Genomic DNA, 16566 nt, shown 5'->3' with positions numbered 1-16566 from the left:
TTGTGTTTGGAAGGCCAACATCACCTTGGAAATATTGGAGGTACATTTTGGTGAGATCACAGAGGGAACAGGAAGGGCAAGTAGCCAAAGGAGAGTGGCAAGGAGACAGAAAAGAAGAAAAAAGGCAAAATAAAGGAAAATAGAGAGTGTATTGATCGCAACAGAGGCAAAGCAAAACAAAAGCAAGGACTAAAAAAGACAAGGAGTAAGAAAAAAGAGGGACATCAAGGTAAATAAAGGCAGATTGTTGCAATAAAAGGCAGAACAAAAAAACAAGAAAACAAGAAATAAAACAAGAAGAAGAACAGGTTTGGAGTCGGAGTCCTCAGAGAGGATGAGGTTGTTGGAGAGGAGGCCAGCCGTGCTGGTCATCACAGAAAGCATTGAGATGGAGCTGTTCACCTCAGAGGAGTCCTACACCGTGGTGCCAACGCAGGAGGATGAACACAACTTTTGCCAGGTGTGTGTGAGAATGAGCGTCTGTAATATTTACCTGTAACTACCTGGATTTGTGTAATGTTTCTGAGCTTTCATGCATGAATGTTTACGTTTTGAAAATATCAGTACAAGAAAATGTTAACTTTGGTTTACCTGTGAATATTTGGATGCATTTTCATTTGTTTTAGTAAAGCCTGACCCTCCATTATTTACAAAAATTACAAATATCAGTTTGGGGGGATAAACTCAGTTAAGTCAGTAAAGTTTATTTAATCACAAAAGGCATGTCTCAAAGTTACCATCAAACAGGACTACCTAGATCTCACTAATCAATAGTCATTCATAAAATAAAATGATCGAAGCACATATACTGGATCTAGAGATTGTATTTCCTAAATAGAAGAGCTGGGTTCACATTTAGTCTTATTCTTTAGTCATGATGATAAATGGAGTGGTAAAAATGTGAAAGGACAGATTCTACTTTTCCCAGTATAATCTCAAACTCTTTGAACAGCCATTCAGGTGATAAGAAGGCTGACATAGAAATGTTATCATGCTGTCTTACAAAGCAGTATTGCTGCATTACATAAGTCTCAGATAGTTTATATTACCATACCAATGGTTAATGTAAAGGTAGCACTGTAGTAGTACTGTTGTGGTGATTTGGCTTTTGCCATTACAGTTTGATTTCCATCATCAAAACTGTGGCAAATAAGACCAAATAACAAGCAATCAAACACACTCACTAAGAAAACAAGCTCTTACATGAAGAATAGGTCACCAGTTTGTAAAACTGTAACTGAAAACATCATAACAAACATACTGTCAGATGTACAGGTTATTGTTCCGCAAATGAAAACTGGCACACTAAAAGCATTTCCATCTTGTCCTCATCCTTTAATCAAAACAACTCAGGTTTAAAGGTAATATTAATTATACTGGGTTCTGTAGAACAAACATAAGCAAAAAAATCAATGTCCTCCTTAGTATCACACAGATCACACAGTGTACAGTACAGAGTCTTTATTCCTAAGGAATGGAGCACGTGCAGAATCCATTGTTTCCATGTGGATCACGACCAGGACATAACCCCCCTCTCCCCCTCCTGTTCTCCTGTACCCAGAGGTACCTGGAGCATCCTCTGGTCCCTGAAACCGAGGAGGAGGATTCAGAGCCTCAGGTCCAGGTCCAGGTCCAGCCCAAGCCACAAGCCAAGCCCAGCACAGCACCCGCCCCCAGGGCCGCCGAGGCCGAGGACTACTGCTTTGTCCCAGGCTCAATGGAGGAAATAGAGATCGAAATGGAGGTACGACACAGAGGATCTAATGTGCCAGGATGAATGGAATAAGTAAACAGTGGGGTAAAAAGTGGGGCTGTGACGGAAAGGCAGCTCATTCTCACTAATAGAGGTGCCATAGCTGTATCCTTTATGTGCAAAGATACATTGGGGTACAGAGTCCAATATCACTGTTTACAGTCTCAAATGGCTTTACATGCCCATACGTTTTCAACAAGCAGCATGACAACCCCTGACTTAATGCTCAAAACAGGTAAGAAAAAACTCCCCAAAAAACAGGTGTAGCAAAGAAAAAAAATGGAAGAAGGCAGTGACAAATGTCAAACTTGAGATAAATGAAAATAAAACCAGCTAATGAGAAAATGTACAACTACAAAAAGCTACAGACGTGGTAATCCGTAATGATTTATCCTTATTCTGCCTGGCAGGGTAAGGATAAGGATGCTCTCTTTGTCTTCTTTTGCTATCTTCTGGAGATCAAAGAAATCTTAATGACTCTTTTTTTCCTTCTTTCCTCTTTTCACTCTTTTCTTATTTCCTTGTTCCTCACCTCCTTCCCCTTTTTTCTTTCCTCTGTTCCTTTCTTTCTTCCTCTCCTCTCCCCCCTCCAGGTGTTCCCTCCCATCAGGGTGTCTGAGAGCGAGGTCGTGGAGATAAATTCAGACCATCCCTCCATAATGACTCCAGTAAGTCTCCGTAGGTTTGATTTTCTTGGCGTTTGCTGACCAACCTTGTTCGTCTGACATGGATCTGCTGTGTGTCATACGTATCATTTCTAACCCCTCCCCTTTGCTTCTATTCAGTCTTAAAATGACTAAACATTAATAGTGTTTCATTTCTCTAGATGTGTATAACTGATTATCTATAACGATTTAGCTGGTATCATAATGAAAATATGTCATTTAAACTGCTTTCAAGTGCACGGACCTTCAAAGGATTCTGTTCTCTTTTTTTCCCCATTAAGTTTGTTTTTATAATAATTGGACTGCTCACATATTCAGTCTGTGGGTTTCCACCACTCAACTTTGACTCCACCCCTTTCATCAGCCCGGCTGATTTGGCTTCAAAAAATCAGTAGAAGTACTGCTGTGTGTGTTGTGTGTTGCAGCCATCTCAGGCAGCCTCGCCAAACAGAACCAGGCGTCTGAAGTGGAGGAGGCTCGCCCCGGAGAAGACGGGACTGGTGGTCAAAGATGTAATCTGTCTACCCAGAGGACACTGCCCGGCACTGCTAGATAGGTGTGTGTGTGTGTGTGTGTGTGTGTCATGGGCCAGGCCATGACTGCCCAGGCCATTTGTTGCATGTCATCCTCCCTCTCTCTTTCCTGTCTCTCTCTTTCCTGTCTCTCTCTAAAATAAAGCAGAAATGCCAAAAAAAAAAAAAAAATCCTGTGTTGCTCAAGATTTACCAGAATACCAGATACTCAATATTTTCAATAATTCTCAGTTAAAAAGAAAAAAAAGGGAGGGACACCCCAGTGGCTCACCTGGTAGAGCACGTACCATGTTCCTGTAAGTAAAGTAAAGCATAAATGCCAAAAAACACTTTTGTCAATGGAAAAACTTAATTTGGGTGGAAACAGTAATTTATGTGTATCAATGTCATATTTTCAAATAAACATACATAACTAAACAAAATATTACTCTCTCTCTCGCTCCAGACATATTGTTCCACGAGGCAAAGAACAAGCAGCTCTTGTTGCCATGGGGATGACTGCTCGCATCACTATCGACTATGGCTGGTCAGCCAATCAGATGGAGAGTAGGCTGGCGGTGCTGTTCCGTCGGCAGTTTGTAAGACAGCCGGGACAAAGGTTCTCCTTCACGTATCTTCAGGTGTGTGTTTGTGTACTTTTGTACTTCTTTGAAGTTCATGTTAGGGAAAGAGTGAAAGTTTTGTTTGATTTTGGGGTTTCATGACATCATTGCAAGCCATTATAATATTCCATGTTACAATATAAACAGGTGATGATTGTATGAATACAGAAATTAGGGGGGAAAAAATGAATGTCTTAGCCAGCCAGTTGGTGGTTCAGGCATTTAGTCAGGATGCCTCATGGGCGCCTCCCTGTGGAGGTGTTATGGACACGTCTGATGGGAGGAGACCCAGGGGCAGACCCAGAACACACTGGGGGTGCTGGTACTGGTACCAGCTGCTACTGGAAAGCCTTGGGATCCCCCAGGAAGAGCTGGGGGATGTGGCCGGGGTAAAGAACGACTGAGAGGCCCTCCTCAGTGACCCGGTCCTGGATATGTGATGGAAAATGGATGAACGTATGGATATGTGATGTTATCACAGCTCCAAGAAAGCAGAAATATGCCCTCAAGTTATTTGAGAAACGGTGTTTTCCTTATTTCTTGCAAAGTAAACTTTTAGGAAATGAGGAAATGGAAAAAATGACAAGGGCTCTCTTTTTTGCTATATCATAAAAATGGAGACAATCAGAGTTGGCCACTAATTGAGATATTAGGAGAATATTTTCTCTTCACCTTGTTGAGATTTATGTGTTAAGGCCTTTGATAAATGTCTCAGCAATGAGCAAAAACCTCCATCCTCAAAGTGTACCGATGTGGTCGCCTCAATTAAGTGAAGAGGATCAGATTTGATGGAGTGATGTATATGTGTTTACCTTGTGTTTACATACTTTGTATTTTTTCTGATGGTGCGTGTGGTGTCCAGTGTGTGCAGGGCTCCAGGGTGCTGTTTGTCCCAGACGCCCCTACTGAGGGCTGGACAGGGGAGCAGGTCCTCAGGCTCTGTGGACATGGACTGCTGTACATCCTCAGCCACCACGACTTCCCCCAGGTAAACAGCAGCACCTCGGTTATTTAACAAATGTCAGTGTTAGTTTGAGAGCACAAATGTTATTGGCTTTATCAAGTGGTGTTGTCCATACATGTTCAGATGACTGAATTGGATTTGTAGCACCTTCACTTATAATGCACCATAACATCTCCAGTGATGCTTACACTATATTTTCTCACTTTATTATCAATGTCAACAATGAGCTAATGGGAAAACAGTTAAAGGAATACAGGAATATACATTTTTGGGGGGGTAGACTGTCCCATTGGTCAGTCATGAAAAAAAGACTGTAGCATACGTAATGCTTGATGACAGTAGGTGGCATTATCTTAAAAATGAGCAAATGAGAACTTGTAGCTACTTTAAAGCTAAACCTTATTTGATATGTCCATTTTCTGTATGAAATTTGTAAAATTGTGCAAAATATGATCTAACAGTAATGCAGTGTTTTGAGCTGCCAGGATTACTTCTTGTTTCAGTGGGAAGTGGTGGTGTTTGGTGATTGGAGACTGTTCAGATCAAAACATCAGTGGGTGTACATGTGGTTGCTCACCTGTAATAGTTCCAAATCAAACTACTGAGTTTGTGATTCTGTATTTTTTTCCTTAAAGTCATCGCTTTTATCTTATATTCCTGGTTTGGATAATGTTTCACGCCTTCTGTTATTCAACATGGTGTGTATGCAAAAGTGTCATCTCAGAGCAATGGAGCAAAAGATCTAATACGCCCTCTCCACCTGCCCAGTGATGAAGTATTAGCTTCTTGATTATAGCAGTAAATGATACTTTTTCATTTTATTTATTTGTTTCATTTCTAGAATTTGTGTTTTTTTTTTTTTTTGTAATGAATCAGCAGGAACAATCAAAGCACATTGGTAGCTCACTATTTAGTGTTTCTCCCAGTTGTGGAGTCTTCTCTATGCCCAGGTGTAGCCTTTATTTACCAAAGTTAATGTTGATATGATAAAATATTTGTGACACCTGTAATGTTCACACCTATATCTTCTCTAATCAGGCAGAGTCTGACTGTTCAGCAAGCAAAACATCAGAGGTGAACAAGTAAGAAAGCAGTATATTAATGTTTCTATTGATGGTTTGACTTTTTAACAAGAAAAAAACAATAAAACTCAACAGACTGTGAACTGGATGTCTGGCTAAGAGGCGTACATTTACGTCATGATAAATTTAAGTTTAGAATTATCTTAAAAACAAACTTCCATACAGATTATTTTAAGTGTTAACAAATTGCTTTTAACAGCAGCTTTGACAGTTTTAGTATCATGTAATCTGAATCTTGTTTGGGAAGTTTTCATACCCCACCACTGTATAACTGAATTGTCAGTATAACAACATGTATATGTTATAATTGCTGTAAATACTGTCTGTCTCATTTCAGTAAGGACTTTTGTCTGGAGGCAAGCACAGAGAGCTGCCTTGAGGACGAAAACCAGCTGTGGAGAGAGACCCAGCGTCGTGTTCGCCGAACCACAGAGGAGGTCAGTTTACTTCCCTTTATTTGAGGAGAAGAAGTGAATGCATAGCATCTTCTCCTACCGACGAGACCCACAAGTTGTGATTTATTTGGTTTATTTATATCTACATCCAAAATCTGGGGTGGGAAAGTGGATCCTCTGAAAAAAAGAAGAAAAAAATACATTTAAGGGGTGATGGCGTGAATAAAAACTTTTACCAAAAATTTACAAGATAACACATCTCTATGTCCCTCTCCCTTTCCCTCACTAACACTTCCTGTCTGTAGTTCACCTTAGACCTCGCCACCGTTCTGCGGCTGTTCAGACAAGAGAACATGGATGTTGATGTTCAGACGCACGTCCACGTGAGAAGGAGGGATCTGCTCCACAGCGCTCTGAAGGTGCTGAGGAGACCAGGTTTCTGCTTCAGAACCACACCCGTCATCTCCTTCTCTGGAGAAGAGGCGGACGGCCACGAGGGGCCTCTCAGAGAGTTCTTCAGGTGTGAGATGTTTCCCTGTGTTTTAGGAAACTGAGCAGGAAACTTTATGTCTTTACAGCCCATCGACTATCATCTCATCGATATCCTATCCATCGATTTATTCCTCCTTTCCCCCAGACTGGCTCTGCTCGAGCTGCAGCAGAGCTCTGTCTTCGAGGGTCATCAAGGGCACCTCTTCTTGACCTATGATCTTACATCTCTGGAAGACAGGAAGTACTATGAAGCGGGGGTTCTGATTGGCTGGTCTCTAGCTCAGGGTGGGCCCGGTCCTCGTTGTCTACACCCTGTTCTCTACCAGGTACTGCACATCTGTCTTTATGTGGATGTTAGCTTCTCCTATGTTTGCCAGTACTTGAAACTTTATGTTGCAAGTTTGCTTATGTGTGTTTGGTGTCGCTGGGTGGTTTTCAGTTGGCTAAATTATTTAAAATGGCGATCTGGAGGATTCTTGTGTTGGTGGGCATGTGATTTTCTTTGGATTTACTGTTTAATGGAGTTTGTGTTTGTGTTTCTTTGTCTGTTTGTCCATGGTGGTTATCGCTGCTCATGCTATGCGAGCTCTGTTTTTTCAGCAAAGACTAACGCCAGTAATATAAAATGCATACTTTTTTTTCCAGAAAAAAACTGCCATTTACTTAGGACATTTATGTGACATGAATGAGCTCTTCTAAAGGTTCATGATCTTCTGATGGTCTAGGACAGGGAAATGCCCCCTCTGTTTGAGACTAAATGTAGTATTATGCCGATATATTTGGTGAGAATTTAATATTTATCTGCTACCATATCCAGTAGATTTGAAAAAATGTGGCATTCTTTCCTTGTGTATTTATTCTCGTGTCATGTACTGTAAAAATAGTACATATAAATAATTTATCTTAATCCAGCGTCACTGTGGAGCAGCTGTGATTAATTGTATTTCTACATTCACATGTATTTTTTCTTTTGACTTGGATTTTCAGAGATGGTTATTCCCTTTGCCACTAAAAAAAAAAAAAGAACACCGTGGAGGATGTGTTTGTTATCTGGTCTTTCACATTTTTTTCTCAATATGCTGTGTTCTGTTATCACAGTTAATGTGTGGCCACAATCCCCCTCTGGAAGACTTTGACTGCAGAGACATTGTGGATGCTGAAACACAGATCAGACTGCAGCAGGTAAATCAATCCTTTCTCTCTCTCTCTCTCTCTCTCTCTCTCTCTCTCTCTCTCTCTCCCTACATGATACATCATCTTAAGAGTTTTTGGTGTTGCATGTCACTCTTTTGCATTGATAGCTACTGTTTGCACATCTCACCCACACCAGTTTGCAATGTAGAGCATGCAAACACACACACACACACACACACACAAATAAAATTCTTCCACTGTCCTCACAGCTTAAAAATTGTACCAGTGTTAAGCTACTGCCGGCCAGTGTGTGTGACTGGGTGGCAAGCTGTGGGATCCCTGGAATCTATTCTGCACGTTCTGCTGACCTCTCAGCTATTTATTCTCACCTGGTCAAACACTACATCTACCACAGGTATGACACACACACACACACACACACACACTGTTGCTGCCTTTATGCTATCTCAGTCTGACAATATTTCTGTAGTCAGGCATGCATCACAGAACCACAGAAAGAATAGGACAACATACAAGTCAGTCAGAAAGTCACTCCCTTTGCTCTCCTTCAGGGTGGCCAGCATGATTTCCCAGTTCACCAAGGGGCTGGACAGCTGTGGTGGATTGTGGGAAACGGTGCAGTCCCACTGGGAGGCGTTTGTGCCGGTCATGACGAGCGCAGAGCAGCAACCCCTGAGCCTGGAAGAGTTCACCCAGCTCTTCACTGTCTGCTACAGCGATGAGGGCAGCCAGTTCAGGGAGGCCGAAGAGGCAACCGCTCAACACTGGGAAAGAATCCTTGCCTTGGTTAATGGTGAGAAGGGAGGGATGAAGGAGGAGAAAGAAGCTAATGTAGCTCTCACCAGAGGGAGTAAACAGAAAGGAGGGAGGATATGAACAGGCGGCAGGTGGATGGGTGAACAGAGGGCCAGGATGGATGCCTTCAAGTGCGTCTTTTCTCCGTATTTAGTCAGAAACTGTGCAAAAGCATCAAGAAATCTAAATCAACTTCCACACCTTGCAATCATGACAAAATACCCTCCATGAGTTAATGTATATAACATTAATGCAAAAAAAGAAAAAAAATATGCTCAAGTGCAAAAAGCTGCAAATATTTTAGTCTCTGTCATCAGTAGTGGCGCTGTGACAAAACATATGAGAGAAACTTATGTCTCCTTGTTTCATTCAGATGGCCGGACAGACTTTTCCTTTGAAGATCTCCTCACCTTCATCACAGGAGCTGACCATCTTCCTCCTCTTGGCTTCCCCAGATCCATCTCTCTGCGTTTCTACTGTCAGGTTGGTAGCCACTGCATCAGTCCGTTTCTCTTGCTGCTGTGGAAATGTTCCCGAGCAGGATTCAGTTCATGTGACACTGGACTCTCAGTTGAAATGAGTGCTAATAAAAATCCTTCTGAGGCAGTTTGGCCAGATCCTGCTTTAAGCCACAGGGCGAACAGGACGAAACTCTGAAACTTAATGAAGGATGTTTGGCATTAAGTCCTTTGGTCTCCTCTTTGAGGCCTAAGTGGAATATCATTGTGTTAATTTGCTGCATCGTTTGCCAATGAAAATATGACCTCACCATGGCATCCTTTTAATTGGTACTTGTATGCAGACTAACCAGTCCATCGTGTTTTGTGCATAATATGAAAAACAACACAAACACAATACAGTATCTCCAGGTCATATTCAATTCTATAAACCATGTTTTTACGAGGTAATATCAATCAGATTCACAAAGCATATTTTGTGAAGCATTATATACAACAGTCAGCTTCTTTCAGTAATTTAGTAAGTTTCATTTCAGTAAGTATTTATCACTTAAAAAAAAAAATATATATATATATTCATATGTGCCTCATATGTCATAACGTGGCACTTGTTTAAAATGTGGCAGATTCAGCTGAACAATATGTAAATATTAGGTTCTAGTGAAATTTCCTTTTTTTGGGATAGTAATGCTTTGAGCTGCCTTTCCAGGATGTGAGCATGTCCAGCGTGCGTCTGCCCCACACCTCCACGTGCGCTCTGGAGCTGTTCCTGCCGAGAGGAGCGACCAGCACCCAACATCTGTGTGCACTGCTGAGTAGAGCCGTGCACGAATCCCTGGGCTTCGGACACATCCAGGCCGAGGGAGATGGCGAGGGCATCTGCTTCGAGGTGGTGGTATGAAATGAAAGGGTGTTAAGCAGATGGCCTCCAGAGCATTACACTTCAGTTCCCATGAAAGAGGACTTCATGGGAACTGACACTCCAACATGTGACAGACAAGACAGCAGTTAAACAATGAGCGCTGGTCTGTGAGCAGTTTAAGTCCAAGAGTATTGACGATATTAGTCATATATATGAGCCAAATACGGACCCTGGATCAGTGTTCATGTTATTTGAGGCTGTACATATTCATGCCACACACACAAACACATGTACAGGAGCAGCTGTGCACAGATATTCCTCTGGGTGAAGGGTGTTATGGATATAAAATGATTATAAAAGTGATTTTTAAGAACAATTGTAGAGAATGGAATCTGTGACTGAGATAGTAGTAATGCCAGTGTTTTGTCACTAGAGGTCGCTGTTACAGTTCAGACATCATGAACTGTGGCAACATGTTCAGCTGCTGGCACAAATAAGATGAAGTGACCTCCACTGGTAATCTGAGTAACACAAGTCAGTCATCCAATTTTGTTTTAATCTTATCTTTTAATATGCTGTTTCACTCTAAGGTGTTGTTTTATACACATGCACACACACACACACATACATGCACATACAAACAAATACAGACACATCAGATAACCTCCTCTTACATCTTAAAGAGGTGCTATCTTTTCAAGACTTGGATTTTACATCCTGCAGCTGAGAAAAGTAATTTAAATTCCTTGCTTATTATTCTGTGTTAATTTATTGAAGGAATATTTTACTGTACTTAACATTAATAATTTCACATTATATTTTAATTTGCATTTGTATTTTCACAAAACAAATTTAAAGCGTTGTACATTCTTTAAAAGTGAATAAAGCGTTTTCTAAGTCACTCTAAAACAAAAAATGTGTTTATCACTGTCCAAGAACACACAAGGCATATGTTAAATATACATCAATATAATAAATGGAATACACCCATTCTTGACATAATGAGACAAATTTGATTCACAAACATATATGTGCAAGTTCGACTTTGGTCAGCTGCTGGTTGTTTTTAAACTGTTTTTAAACACATAAAGTGACTTATAAGATCTCAGCAAGGGATGAGCAGTAGAAAGAAGGCATATTCAGCTATACAGTGCATCATCCAAAAAAAAAAAAAAAAGTAACATTAAAAAAGTTAGAAATGTTTGGACATGACTTCATATATGGCTCTTACCAAATAACAAACTAATAATTTGGCAATCATTATATCTCGGGAAGTTTCAAAGACATTTTATTTACAAACTATTGCCAGCAATGCAGCATATCAACCTAAAACTCAGTGAAAAGAAGTTCAGATAGGATAGCTCAACAAAATGTGCAACACTGTTCCTCCTTACTGCGCTCCCCCTCAAAGCTTCTCCTTCATATAACTGATATATACTGTACAAGGCAGTCACTCAGTGTGTGGCTGTTTTTCACAGTTTGCTGCATGGTTCATACTCTAGCCATGTTGGAAAGGGAAACCTAAGTGTGTATTGAATGCAGCGCACCACTGTCCTTTGGAATGTGAGAAAATTCCTCAGGCACATTTAAATTTTACCATTTATAGTTAGGAGTTACAGTGCTGAAACAGCTTCAACCTCAAGTCAAAGAGCTAGTGGCACGCCGTCTGGCATACATGAAGACAATAAGTTAAATACACACCAATATAATGAATGGACTATATCCATTATGTATGTGCAAGTTCCCATAGCCAACCTTATGAGCCATCTTTGACTCTGATTCAGTGTATTAAGGTCATTCACCAGGTATGAAGCACAAAGGTTAGCAGTGAATGAGTATTGTCTAACAGTTTTTTTTTTTTTTGTTTTGTTTTTTTTTTAAATGGAGTACTTACATAATGAGGAAGAGAAAGTCAAGGGAGGTTTACCGTAAGTGTCAGCTGCCAGTTCTGTTGCTCTAACACATGGGTATACTTCTCTAACCGGTCACACTGCTTAGCTGGAATTTCTCATATGATTAAATGAACAGACAAACACACACTGCCGATGATTACAATGTGGTAACCACGGCTGATATCAGAAATGCAGTTTGCTAATCAGAACAGCAAGTGAAAGTTAATCTTAATGTTGTCGACCCATTTCAGAAGCGCTGTGGATCATGGAATTTGAAAAAGATGACGTTGAAGTGAAAGAATGGACTGTCGGCTATAGATTCTGAGCCTCTATGTTTGAACTGGGTTAAAACAGTGGCACCAGCACATATACAATATGACTAACTCTGGCTTGCTGTCCTGATGCTGTCACATTCATGCTGTCAGGATGATTCTGTCCATGTGAAGCCTCTAGGGGTCGACTCTGGATCTTTGAATTCTTCTCACTGTGATTGTAAAAGGTTTTCCATTCAGGAGCTGGTCTCTAAAAAGCTGAGAGGAGAGACAGCACAGGGGAAAAGAAACAAGCGATTGTTAGGTTTTGTTAGGCCTTCCACTGCAGGTTCACATATAGGATCAGTTAGGGATCTATTTGCATAATAGATGGGACTTGTTGTTGTGTTGACAAATTTGACCAAATCGACAAAGACTAAAACTAAATCTATATTTTCTGTATATTTTCATTTTATTTTAGTTTGTTTCATAAGCACACAATAGTGTTTCAGTTAGTTTTTGTTTTTATTTGAGGCAACTAAACTGATTTTTCACACTTAGTTTTAGTTTTTAGTTTAGTCAACTATAATGGATTTGACCTCAGAAAATTCTGGGAGGAGGTAAATAATGTCTTATCCAAGACTAAGTATATTTATTTTACATACAGCCCACAGTCAGGGCTTCAAACTATGGCCGTTTCTTTCAAATGATACAGTCGTGTCTCCCCTCATCTTGTTTGGAAGTGCTGTCAGAGACATTCGGTGTTGTGAATGTCATGTGGGTGTGTGGAGGTGACACAGCCACTAGGAGATTACCCTCATAACACAAATACAGGGAATGACTCTAAAATGAGCCTTCTCTCTTCTAAACTGTCTCTGGCTTAACTAATCCTAGTCCTAATGAGCACAGCATGCATTTTGGAGTTGGCGTCAGACAGTTTTTCATTAAAAATCTTTTCGGGCATTAAATAAAAACCTGTGTTCAAAATTCAAATCAATCAGTTGATGATTCAAAACAATCTTTGAGATTCTGTTCTACATTGACCAGAGTTGTGACGTTACTCCTAAATTACTCATACACGTAGATAGCTCAGACATGTCACCTTTTTTTCCAACAGGTATAGTCAAGGGAATATCTGTTGTTTGGCTTTACAAGAGTGTTATATTCTCTTGCTTACCTGGTCAATAAGGTCAGTGATGGTTCCATTGCTGAGTTCACCATAGGAGGTCATCTTGAATTTTAGATGTGCCATAGTTGTCAGGCCTATATGATTAAAACAATACATAAAGGTAAACAACTTAAAAAACAAATACACAAAAATGACTTGTCATTACGCATCTATTTTTTTTTTGAAAATAAAGACTCACTAGTAGAGACTTCATAACCACTAAATTTTTCACTCTAGTACTTAAGTCATGTATTTGCATAGTTTTGTGAGCAAGTGCTACTACACAGACTTATGTTACAGGGTTTTTGTTTTGTTTTTTTGCAGACATTCCCACTTTACTAATCAAATGCACCTTGGTACAATAACCATGAAGGTTTTTTACACAGAGTACGAATGTGTTATTCTAAAATTATTCTATTTAAAATTATTCTAAAATGGTGTATTTCTGCATACTTGGGCCTAAACAGTCATAAAGTTACATAAATTGGATTTGACTGGAAAGCTGAGACCCTTGTGCTCAGTGTGCCTAATTATATTCATGTGTGATGACGTTAGCCCCTAAAGTAGCCATTTCATTGTAATGACACTGTTTTGTTTTGTTTTGTTTTGTTTTAACTTGGGCATTCAGAGGATATATATGGATTTCCTAGATATATGGACAATAAGGGGGAGTTTCCGAGAAATTTCCAGACAGAGGTGCTGGCAATCGAATCACCTAAAAATGCAAATCTTACAGAAATCCCATAGGCATGTACATACAAAATAGAACTAACTACAAGTGTCCTGCGCTAACTGAAGTTCCTTAATTGTGTGCTATGGTGAGATGCTTAATTGTACAAGCAGAAAAAAAGCAGGCAGGAAGACATTAGAATCCGTACACCATCAGCCATTCAGTCTTTTAGCAAGTCACAGTTAACCATTCCCCTAGACATCTTTGGTTATTGTTTTCACATAATTATTTGCAACCGATAGATAATAAAATAAAATCTAATCACTAATGAGGGGTCATATACCTTGGGTTGAAGTGGTTGTACTGAAAATTGTAGTTGGAGCTGCAGTTGTAGTAGTAAGTGGTGCAGTTGTGTTAGTAGGGACTGTAGTTGTTGTTGTTGGGGCTGCAGGTGTTGTAGTAGGGACTGTAGTTGTGGTTGTTGGGGCTGCAGGTGTTGTAGTAGGGACTGTAGTTGTGGTTGTTGGGGCTGCAGTTGTGGTAGTAGGGGCTGCAATTGTTGTAGTAGGCAATGTAGTTGTTGTAGTTGGAGCTGCAGTTGTAGTTGGAGCTGTAGTTGTGGTAGTGGGGGCTGCAGTTATGGTAGTGGGGGCTGCAGTTGTTGAAGTAGGGACTGTAGTTGTTGTAGTAGGGACTGTAGTTGTTGTAGTAGGGAATGTAGTTGTGGTAGTAGGGAGTGCAGTTGTTGTAGTAGGGAATGCAATTGTAGTTGGAGCTGCACTTGTAGTTGGAGCTGTAGTTGTTGTAGTTGGAGCTGCAGTTGTTGTAGTTGGAGCTGTAGTTGTGGTAGTGGGGGCTGGAGTTGTGGTGGTTGGAGCTGCAGTTGTGGTAGTGGGGGCTGCAGTTGTTGTAGTAGGGACTGCAGTTGTTGTAGTAGGGAATGTAGTTGTGGTAGTAGGGAGTGCAGTTGTTGTAGTAGGGAATGCAGTTGTTGTAGTTGGAGCTGTAGTTGTTGTAGTTGGAGCTGTAGTTGTGGTAGTGGGGGCTGGAGTTGTGGTGGTTGGAGCTGCAGTTGTGGTAGTGGGGGCTGTAGTTGTTGTAGTAGGGACTGTAGTTGTTGTAGTAGGGAATGTAGTTGTGGTAGTAGGGAGTGCAGTTGTTGTAGTAGGGAATGCAATTGTAGTTGGAGCTGCACTTGTAGTTGGAGCTGTAGTTGTGGTAGTGGCAGCTGCAGTTATTGTAGTAGGGACTGTAGTTGTAGTAGGGAATGCACTTGTTGTAGTTGAAGCTGCAGTTGTTGTAGTTGGAGCTGTAGTTGTGGTAGTTGCAGGTGCAGTTGTGGTAGTTGGGGCTGCGGTTGTGGTAGTAGGGAGTGCAGATGTTGTAGTAGGGAATGCAGTTGTTGTAGTTGGGAGTGCAGTTGTTGTAGTAGGGAATGCAATTGTAGTTGGAGCTGCACTTGTAGTTGGAGCTGTAGTTGTGGTAGTGGCAGCTGCAGTTATTGTAGTAGGGACTGTAGTTGTAGTAGGGAATGCACTTGTTGTAGTTGAAGCTGCAGTTGTTGTAGTTGGAGCTGTAGTTGTGGTAGTTGCAGGTGCAGTTGTGGTAGTTGGGGCTGCGGTTGTGGTAGTAGGGAGTGCAGATGTTGTAGTAGGGAATGCAGTTGTTGTAGTTGGGAGTGCAGTTGTTGTAGTAGGGAATGCAATTGTAGTTGGAGCTGCGCTTGTGGTGGTTGGAGCTGTAGTTGTGGTAGTTGGGACTGCAGTTGTGGTGGTTGGAGCTGCAGTTGTGGTAGTGGGAGCTGCAGATGTAGTAGTAGATGGTATGGTTGTAGTAGTAGGGACTGCAGTTGTGGTGGTTGGAGCTGCAGTTGTGGTGGTTGGACCTATAGTTGTGGTGGTTGGGGCTGCAGTTGTGATAGTTGGGGCTGCACTTGTTGTTGCAGCTGAAGTTGTGGTGGTGGGAGCTGCAGTTGTGGTGGTTGAAGCTGCAGTTGTGGTAGTTGGAGCTGCACTTGTTGTTGCAGCTGATGTTGTGGTAGTGGAGGCTGTAGTTGTGGTGGTGGTTGGAGGTGGAGTTGTGGTAGTTGGGGCTGCGGTTGTGGTGGTTGGAGCTGCAGTTGTGGTGGTTGGAGCTGCAGTTGTGGTAGTGGGAGCTGCAGTTGTGGTAGTGGGAGCTGCAGTTGTAGTAGTAGATGGTATGGTTGTAGTAGTAGGGACTGCAGTTGTGGTGGTTGGACCTATAGTTGTGGTGGTTGGGGCTGCAGTTGTGATAGTTGGGGCTGCACTTGTTGTTGCAGCTGAAGTTGTGGTGGTGGGAGCTGCAGTTGTGGTGGTTGAAGCTGCAGTTGTGGTAGTTGGAGCTGCACTTGTTGTTGCAGCTGATGTTGTGGTAGTGGAGGCTGTAGTTGTGGTGGTGGTTGGAGGTGGAGTTGTGGTAGTTGGGGCTGCGGTTGTGGTAGTAGGGAGTGCAGATGTTGTAGTAGGGAATGCAGTTGTTGTAGTTGGAGCTGCAGTTGTGGTAGTAGGTGGTGCAGTTGTGGTGGTTGGAGCTGCAGTTGTGGTAGTGGTGGCTGCAGTTGTGGTACTTGGCGCTGCAGTTGTGGTGGTTGGACCTATAGTTGTGGTAGTGGGAGCTGCGGTTGTGGTGGTTGGAGCTGCAGTTGTGGTAGTGGTGGCTGCAGTTGTGGTACTTGGCGCTGCAGTTGTGGTGGTTGGACCTATAGTTGTGGTAGTGGGAGCTGCGGTTGTGGTGGTTGGAGCTGCAGTTGTGGTAGTGGGAGCTGTGGTTGTGGTGGTTGGAGCTGCAGTTGTGGTAGTGGGAGCTGCA

General features: G+C 41.7%; 1 protein-coding gene and 1 long non-coding RNA gene across 2 annotated transcripts; one reads left to right on the top strand and one right to left on the bottom strand.

The window, feature by feature from the left end:
* The first annotated feature begins 7 nt into the window (after positions 1-7).
* Positions 8-11645, top strand: LOC115357376 (G2/M phase-specific E3 ubiquitin-protein ligase-like). The gene is made up of 15 exons (XM_030048774.1): positions 8-460; positions 1562-1744; positions 2347-2421; positions 2844-2974; positions 3397-3571; positions 4416-4541; positions 5556-5599; positions 5937-6036; positions 6300-6514; positions 6632-6812; positions 7585-7668; positions 7890-8035; positions 8193-8434; positions 8810-8919; positions 9604-11645. Exons 1-15 carry the CDS (start codon positions 335-337, stop codon positions 9793-9795), a joined length of 2130 nt encoding a protein of 709 aa, XP_029904634.1. The 5' UTR covers positions 8-334; the 3' UTR covers positions 9796-11645.
* Positions 11646-11682: 37 nt separating this feature from the next.
* LOC115357378 (uncharacterized) lies at positions 11683-14180 on the bottom strand. Its single transcript, XR_003928106.1, has 3 exons — positions 14081-14180; positions 13077-13162; positions 11683-12178 (listed from the first exon to the last, which is right to left on the bottom strand). It is a non-coding gene; the product is annotated as an uncharacterized LOC115357378 (long non-coding RNA).
* Positions 14181-16566: the final 2386 nt, after the last annotated feature.

Source organism: Myripristis murdjan, chromosome 4 (assembly GCF_902150065.1).
Source record: "Myripristis murdjan chromosome 4, fMyrMur1.1, whole genome shotgun sequence".
Classification (NCBI taxonomy): Eukaryota; Metazoa; Chordata; class Actinopteri; order Holocentriformes; family Holocentridae; genus Myripristis; species Myripristis murdjan.
The sequence above is the reverse complement of the archived record's forward strand: the minus strand, read 5'-3'. Positions and strand labels throughout refer to the sequence as shown.

Coding starts and splice junctions, on each gene's coding strand:
- LOC115357376 (XM_030048774.1), top strand. CDS start 335: ATGAGGTTGTTGGAGAGGAGGCCAGCCGTGCTGGTCATCACAGAAAGC. Junction 2,422..2,843: donor ATCCCTCCATAATGACTCCA/GTAAGTCTCCGT, acceptor TGTGTGTTGCAG/CCATCTCAGGCAGCCTCGCC. Junction 8,435..8,809: donor AATCCTTGCCTTGGTTAATG/GTGAGAAGGGAG, acceptor TGTTTCATTCAG/ATGGCCGGACAGACTTTTCC.